Genomic DNA, 9,173 nt, shown 5'->3' on the forward strand with positions numbered 1-9,173 from the left:
ATTAGTGTCCGGAATTCATTTCTTCGATGGAAAGCTCACAACATCTAAAGAGATTCCAAATACGAACCAACAGAAGCCAGGAGATCTAGCGATTCAGGACAATGGCTCCGTAGAAGTATTTGAATTGTCTTCAATAGATGAGGACTTATTGGATTGAAAAGAGGGCGATTCAGTGTAGCCATGAGGATTCGTCAGATAACACGGGTTTTTAAGTTTTCCATCTTTTAACAGCATGCTCTGAAGCCATGTCAGATGGCTCTCACGATCTTGCTGAGATTCTGTTTCGTAGATTGCGACAATTGGTATCTGCAAGAGGTTCCACCGTGCAGAGGGTTGCGTTCTACTTGTCTCGTGCACTGCACCAGATTCATCATCTCAATTCGGTCGGTGATCCTACCGAATTGAAGCCACTGCATTCTAATGATCTGAGTGCTTTGTGTTTACTTAATCAAAGCTTCCCATTCATGAGAATGGCTCATTTCACGGCGAACCGGAGCATTATGGAAGCAATCAAGGGCGAAGGAAAAACACTCCATATAATGGACTTCGACATCATGGAAGGGATGCAGTGGCCACCGTTGATGGAAGCCTTGAAAAGTGGAGATTACAAAATTGGGCACCTCAAAATAACTGCCCTCAAATGGGATTGTTGCGAGTACCAACATGTTGCTGCTGATTCAGTGCCCATGTCTTCATACACGGGCAAAATGCTCTCTTTATATCCTGACTCACTTGGCATTGCATTTTCATTCGAGGAAGCGGATCTGGAAAATATGAAGAGCAAAGAGGATGAAATTGTAGCTGTGAATTGCATGTGGGAATTGCCGCATCTCTGTGAGAGAAGCAGAAGTATGCTGATCGATTTTATTCATTCAGCGCGGCAGCTTAACCCGGTTATTCTGACGATTGGAACGGGTCCTCCTGACGAACCCCATGAAAAGCTCTACTTTTTAGAGAGTTTTGGCGAATGCTTGAGAAATCTCTGTGCAGTTATCGATTGTTCCGAAGCAGCGTTGCCTGATCGCTATGCGCTTGCTCGAGCAACGGTCGAGAATTTGTTTTTGGTTCCAATGGTATGCAGGCTATTAAATTATTTTCCTTTTAAAGATGGGCTTTTGGGCCCGCTAGTTCTTGAGATCCCACCCAAATGCGGCTTTGTCCCAGGTGAACTAAGCAAGAAGAACATTATGCATGCGAATCAGATGCTCTTGATCTCAGGCTTCCCAATACAGTACAGATTCAAATTTGTAGGTACTCACCAACTATTTCTTCAGTGGCATTCAACTATTTTGTCTCGGATCTCCGTATGGAAACCGATTGACTGACTGTTCTTGCCAATAAAATTCTAGTGATTATTATCTTTCTATATCGATAATCACAGGTCAGTGAAGCACGAGCATAGTTTGTATGCAGATTTTAATCTAGCACTTGCACCTTTGAAGGTGTAATGGTTCACCTATAGTCTTATAGTCTTATATATGCAATAAAGTTCCGGTGATTATATTATCTTTGTATATCTATAATGACAGGTCAGTGAAGCACGAGCAAAATTTGTATGCATATTTTAGATAAATATCTTAGAATTGCAGAGAATAAAACAAAAAATTAAATTGTTAAAGGTGTGTGCAGACTGTCTTACCTTCCATTAATTTTAGAATTTTTAAATTTATTAAAATATCAATGTTAATTATGATTCAAAAACTAACAGATACAAATTATATGGGATTCAATTTGGAAGCTCTTTTTTCCTCATATAGACTCGGAAAATACTGTGTATTATGAATAAGAATGTTTTAAAATATATAATTATAAGAAATTCAGCTTTAGTAGATTTCAATAACTATAAATTTATTTATGAGAGTATTTTATAATAGAAGTAGTGTGCAGAAACAATATCATAATAATTTGTCTATTAGTGTTATATCAATGTTATGACTTTATTTGATATAATCAATGTTATTTCAATAAAAACATAAATTATGTTGTCAAAGAAAGTTACAGTGATTAGCGAGAATATGATGATAAAGTTCATTAGATAAGATATGTTAATATTTCAAACGGAGTCATAATATATCTCATGACCCTATAATATTTTTGCTCTCTTTAGCTTTGTTGGTTACATATCTCCCTAGAGGGGGGTCAATGTCTCAATCAGGTATTGGCCTCCCATTGAGGAGCATCTAGATAGTTAGGAACTTTGTTCTATCCTTTATGTCTTCATTAGATATATTATTGTCCTACATAAACTCCTCATTAACTTAAAGCTTTTCTTGGTTAAGCATATATTTATAAGCATTGAAAAGGTCAGTAGATTTGATATAACACCTATAAGTCAATGACATTGCTTCCCAAATTAGGATCATAGACCGGCTCTTTGGTATCTCCAATAAGAGACCTCCAACATTATATAAGGTGAGTTTAATGGTAGAATTAGTGAGGTATACTTCAAGGACATCCATTTTACTCTTCAACCATAGAAACCAAACAACACCAAAAAATAAAGAATCCATAATGTTTTAAGATATTCATCAAACCAATCAACAAAATTGTTAGAATTTGACCATAGATCACATAGAAAAGAACACAAGACACCAAGATTTAACGCGGTTCATGCCCAATCCTTGGGCTACATCCACCAATCAGCAAGTCCAATATTATTATGATCCAATTATTACAACTTGATTACAATCCGTAGTCCCTTATAGCTCAATACCACCACAAAAACTAGTTTTCACATCATGTCTTATCAAACAATTGCTAACCCTAAGCCCTTTTATACAAGTATTTGTGCCACTTTAGTGTTAAAACTAGTTACAACATGCCTGCCATAAATTGGCAAATATAAGCAATAGCCAATTGGCAAATAGTAGCCCAAAATTTTGTGCCATTGGTGAATAGTAGCCCAAAAACTAACAATCTCCCACTTGGAGATTGATCAGACTTCACATTAGACATCAATCTCCCACTTGAAGACTGATCCTGTAGTAATACCACTACCACATGGGGCTTCCATTGGATCAAACCACCCTAGACTTTGTCATTCTTTTATTCCTTTTTAGTCTATAAGACCAAATGAAGCTAAAGAGGAAGTCAACTTCTCCCTTATCACTATCTTTGTAAACATATCCGCTAGATTGTCATCTATATGTATCTTTCCCAGTTTTAACTATCTATCATCCAAAACTGACCAAATGAAATGGTACTGCAACTGAATGTGTTTTGTCTTTAAATGTAGAGCTAAATTCTTTGCAAGATGAATGGCACTCTAACTGTCTGTAAACAAATAATTATCCCTCTAAGGGTGTCCCAATTCTTACAAGAAAAACTAAAGCCATATCATCTCCTCGGTTGCCTCTATGGAAGCAACATACTCTACCTCTACAGTGGATAAAACATTAACCTTCTGTAACCTAAAAACCCAACTCACGGCTGCCCCACCAATAGTAAATACATAACCCGTAGTACTTTGCGTAGATCCATATCCCCTACCAAATATGAGTCAACATTGTCCTATAAGTCAGTAGTAGAACCCCCTAAGTGTAAACACTTACTAGATGTTCCTCTCAAATATTTGAGAATTCATTTGATTGCATTCCAATGCTCAATTCTTCGATGACTCATATACCTCCTAACGATTCCCACTACATGTGCAATATCTGGCCTTGTATATACCATTGCATACATCAAGCTTCCTATAGATGAATCATAGGATACCTTGGACATCTTATCCTCCTCTTCTTGTGTCTTGGGACACATCTCCTTAGTCAACTTCAAATGACCAGGTAAAGGTGTGCTGACAACTTTAGCATTCTCCATAGAGAAACATTGCAACAACTTCTCAACATAATTAGCTTGAGATAGTGTCAATTTCTTTTTCTTCCTATCTCTACAAAACTTCATACTAAGGATTTTTTTGTTGCCCCCAAATGTTTCATTGCAAATGCATGTGCTAACTGGCATTATATGTTGGTAATATTATTCATGTTAGACCTAGCTATAAGCATATTATCAACATATAAACATAAAATAATGTAGCTATCATCATCCAACCTCTTCAAATAAACACAATGATCTAAATGAAACCTACTATATCCATGCTCATGCATAAAATTATCAAATTTTAGATACCATTGCCAAAGTGCTTGCTTCAAGCCATATAAACTTTTCTTCAATCTACACACTAAGTTCTCCTTACCTTTGACCTCAAAATCCTGTGGTTGAGCCATACATCAAGCTTCCTATAGATGAATCATAGGATACCTTGGACATCTTATCCTCCTCTTCTTGTGTCTTGGGACACATCTCCTTAGTCAACTTCAAATGACTAGGTAAAGGTGTGCTGACAACTTTAGCATTCTCCATAGAGAAACATTGCAACAACTTCTCAACATAATCAGCTTGAGATAGTGTCAATTTCTTGTTCTTCCTATCTCTACAAAACTTCATACTAAGGATTTTTTTTGTTGCCCCCAAATGTTTCATTGCAAATGCATGTGCTAACTGGCATTATATGTTGATAATATGATTTATGTTAGACCTAGCTATAAGCATATTATCAACATATAGACATAAAATAATGTAGCTATCATCATCCAACCTCTTCAAATAAACACAATGATCTAAATGAAACTTACTATATCCATGCTCATGCATAAAATTATCAAATTTTAGATACCATTGCCAAAGTTCTTGCTTCAAGCCATATAAACTTTTCTTCAATCTACACACTAAGTTCTCTTTACCTTTGACCTCAAAATCCTATGGTTGTATATATATATATATATATATATATATATATATATATATATATATATATATATATATTTATATATATATATATATATATATATATATATATATATATATATATCTTCATTCAAATCACCATGAAGAAAGGTTGTTTTAATATCAAGCTATTCCAAATGTAAATCTTTAGTAGCCATAACACTTAAAACAGTATGGATAGAAGTCATTTTAACAATAGGAGAGAATATCTCATCAAAATCAATTCTTTTTTTGTACAAATCCTTTTACCATTAACTTGACTTTAAATTTTATTTTTTACCTTCATCCTCTTCTTTTAACCTATAAACCCACTTATTCTATAAATCCCTTTTACCTACAGGAAACTTGCATAAATCCCATGTCTTGTTTCAGCAAAGAGTCCATTTTGTCTTTCATTGTAGACTCCCACTAAATCTTATTATCCACCTGCACAACTTCATCATAACATTTAGGTTCACCAGCATCTTTTAGTAAAATAGAATACAAAGAGGGAGAAAATCTTTCCAAAGGTTTAGTTAGTCTTATTGATCGTCTAACATTCACTGGTGTGTGTGGTATTTGTTACTACAATTGTTGCACATCATGAGGAATTTCTAGAACATCATCTTTTGGAGTATCATCTAGCACTACATAATCATCTTCTTTCTTCTCATGTTGCTGCAACAAATCTTGGTACAACACATTCTCATTGAATATGACATCCTTGCTTCTTACAATTTTACGATTTTCAAAATCCTAAATCCTATAACCAAATTCACTAATGCCATATCCAACAAATACACATTTCTTTGACTTAGTTTTTAGCTTGGTTCTATTTTCAGAATCTATATGAGCAAATGCTTCATAACTGAAGGTTTTGAGGAAATAATAACTCTCTTTCTTACCAGTCCATGCTTCCTCTAGAGTACCACAAGCTAAAGAGTAGTGGGACCTCTATTAATCAAATATTCAGTAGTATTAATAACCTCTACCAACATGTGTAAGGGAAACCCAACATGCAACCTCATGCTCCTTGCATGCTTCATTATAGTCCTGCTCATGTGTTCAGCCACACCATTTTCCTTTGGAGTCCTTGGAACATTTTTCTCTGTACAAATACCATTAGTGGAGAAACAATCTTCAAACTCATGATTGCAATACTCACCATCATTATCATTTTTGAGACATTTTAATTTCTTACCAATCTCATTTTCAACCAAGCATTTTGATTTCTTAAAAGTTTGAGATATATCAGGTTAATGTCTAACAAAATAAACCCACACTTTTCTAGTTGCATAATCAATAAATGTAACATAATAATGAGAGGCACTGAGGAAAGATAACTGAGCTGGTCCACATACATCGATATGTACAAGTTCTAATTTTTCCCTTTTATTTTCCTTTCCAGTCTTCACAAAACTTACTCTTTTTAATTTTCGATATACACAACTTTCACAGAAATCTATATTAACACATTTCAAACCTAGTAAAAATTTCTTTGAATGAAGTACTTTCATATCTTTCTCAATTATGTGCCCAAGTCTGTAGTTCCATAGCACTATATTAGAATATACAATAGCTATTTGTTCTCCCTACTCAATTGCAACAACTATTCCTGAACATTCATTTTTCTTTGAAAAAATTAAAGTAGAAGGAACAATATGACCTATGGAAAGATATAAGGTGCCTACTTTCACACCTTTCACTATTACAAGGGAACCTTTTGAAACCTTCTAATTTTTATCATTAAAAGTAACTATCATGTAGTAGCTAATGATTCTCATTCTGCAACATAATCCTAACTTTTCCCTTTCCAACAGTCTAATAGGGTTCATTACCCTCCAAATAAACAAGTCCAAAATCCCCTTAGACATAATCAGTGAAATAACCTCTATGAGGTGTAGCATGAAATGAAGCACCAGAATCTAAAACTCATAAATCATCAACACTTTCTAAAGATAGAAGCAAAGCATTCTCTTTAGATTTGTTACTTACCACATTTGCCTCATTTTCTCCATCTTGCTTTTCTCCTTCATTTTTCTTTCGATTCCAACAATATTTTTTATTATGACCTATTTTACCATAGTACCAATAGTTGTTTGGTCCTCTCGATGGAGACATCCTCCCCTTTGACTTTCCTCTTGATTTCCCACAATTTTCAGAATTATTTCCTCTTTCAATTGTTCTACAGCTACTTTGTGCATTCAAAGCACTTCCTGATGTAGATCCACTTGAGGATTTCCTACAAGTTTCCTCACTCAAAATAACATTGCTCACATCATCATATTTTAGGAAACTAGATCTAGAAACAAAATTACTCATAGTCATTACCAAGCCATTCCAACTTTTAGGCAAAGAACACAAAATCAGGAGAGCCCTAATTTCTTCATCAAAATTGATATCCATAGAAGATAACTTACTAGTAATAGTAATGAACTCATTTAAATGATTTGCAACAAATCCACCTTACACCATTTTCATATTAAATAAATGCTTCATGAGAAATACCTTATTTGAAGCAGAGGGTTTTTCATACAATTTTGCTAGGGTTTCCATCAAATCTTCTATCATCTTTACTTGTGTAATATTAAATGCCACCAATAGTGCCAAGCATAATTGAATGCTTACAAATGCCTTTCTATCTAAAACATCCCAGTCACCATTTTACATAGATCCCTAATTCTTGGTTTTGGCTTGCAATGACTTCCATAAATCCTTCTAATAAAGATATTCTTCCATTTGCATCTTCCATAATTGAAGGTTCTGCCTATTAAACTTGTCCACCCTTAGCTTACCCTCGTTTGCCATCACTCCCACTCAACTATGAGACTCCAACTCAACTGTGAGACTTTCCTACAGAGGATAACTAAAAAATAACTTCACTCCAATACCACTTGTTAGGATGTAACCATAGACAAAAATAAAAATTACATGCAAATATAAACAATATTAAAAAATAATAGATCACACAGAAAATAACACAAGACACCAAGATTTAATGTGGTTCACCCAATCCCTAGGCTATGTCCACCAAACAGCAAGTCCAATATTATTATGATCTAGTGATTACAACCTAATTACAATCCATAATCTCTTATAGCTCAATACTGCCACAAGAACCAATCTTTGCATCACATCTTATCAAACAATCCCTAACCCTAATCCCTTATATACAATTATTTGTGTCACTTTAGGATTAAAACTAGTTATAACATGTCAGCCATAAATTGGTAAATATAAGCAATAGCTAATGGGTGAATAGTAAATTAAAATTTTGTACCATTGGCAAATAACAAATAGTAACCCAAAATTTTTAAATAATTTGTGAAGTATGTATAGTACTTTCCTAATCAATCACCGCAAACTAACAAAAATCAACAAGCATTAAAAACCACAATAGACCAAGTTCTGAGTTCCATGCCAAAAGAGAACCAATAAACAATGACAACACCATTTTAGCAAATTGACATTAAAAAAAAAGTGATCAATAGACTTAGTAGCCAAACAGACAAAACTCACCATATAAGGGAGACCAATAGAAGAAAGCACATCCTAAATAGCTACTTTTTAAAGTAGGACTCACTAAAGGAAATATTTCTTTTTAGATTTACTAGGGTTATGATAAAAATTGATGAGACAAAATTCATTTGGATTCAGTCAATTGACAATCCTATGACTAATTAATCTACTATGTAATATCTAAATCTTTTATACACATTTAAAAAATCTATTTAGTTGACATGCTATTAAATATATCATTTTTCCATTTCAAACATTCTAAAAACAAATTGGATGATACAATTTTCGTAGGAAAGAAGGGCATTGTTTCTTTGTAGATCAAAGTATGTGTTTTATTGTGTATGATAGGGATAAGCAAAGCTTGAGTGGAGTTCCTCTAGTAAATCAAGGTGGTTACACACTAGAAGATCACCAATGAAGGAGATACCCAAAGAATTCTAAATCCTATAAAAAATAAGATTTTGCAAAGAAAGTGGAATCTATTTATTGTAATTACCCACCACAAAAAAATTTCCACAACTGAGTGATGAAAAATCATTAATACAAGTGTTTTAATGAGTTTAAGAAATTTTATGATTTAATTTTTATTAAATTATCAAATTTAAATATCAGTTTAAATTTGTGCTTTAAGAAATGCATATTGAGTTGAAACTATCGAACAATTGTTGACCTTTTTCATAGGAATTGCATGTCTTCCACATGTTTTTAAACATGTACTCTATATGGGAGCTGAAAATTATGTGTTTCACAAAACCAAATATAAGTGTGCAACTCATTTACGGCTAGCAAAATCAATGGGATATGTGAAAAGAAGTGAGGTTCTAAAATAATATTTGTATACCATATTTCAGAATCTATGTATTTTAATTACATAGTTTGATCAATCAACC

General features: G+C 33.7%; 1 protein-coding gene across 1 annotated transcript; it reads left to right on the forward strand.

Annotated features, from left to right (window-relative positions):
- The first annotated feature begins 245 nt into the window (after window positions 1-245).
- On the forward strand, window positions 246-1,325 carry LOC149547546 (protein NODULATION SIGNALING PATHWAY 2-like). Its single transcript, XM_089794145.1, has one exon. The coding sequence runs from the start codon at window positions 246-248 to the stop codon at window positions 1,323-1,325; it is 1,080 nt and encodes a 359-aa protein (XP_089650271.1).
- The last annotated feature ends 7,848 nt before the right edge of the window (window positions 1,326-9,173 follow it).

This window comes from Cupressus sempervirens, chromosome 7, assembly GCF_028749045.1.
Source record: "Cupressus sempervirens isolate cs-2001-9-10 chromosome 7, ASM2874904v1, whole genome shotgun sequence".
Taxonomy (NCBI): Eukaryota; Viridiplantae; Streptophyta; class Pinopsida; order Cupressales; family Cupressaceae; genus Cupressus; species Cupressus sempervirens.

Bases quoted from the DNA above. Each gene is read 5' to 3' on its own strand.
- LOC149547546 (XM_089794145.1), top strand. From the start codon at position 246: ATGTCAGATGGCTCTCACGATCTTGCTGAGATTCTGTTTCGTAGATTG.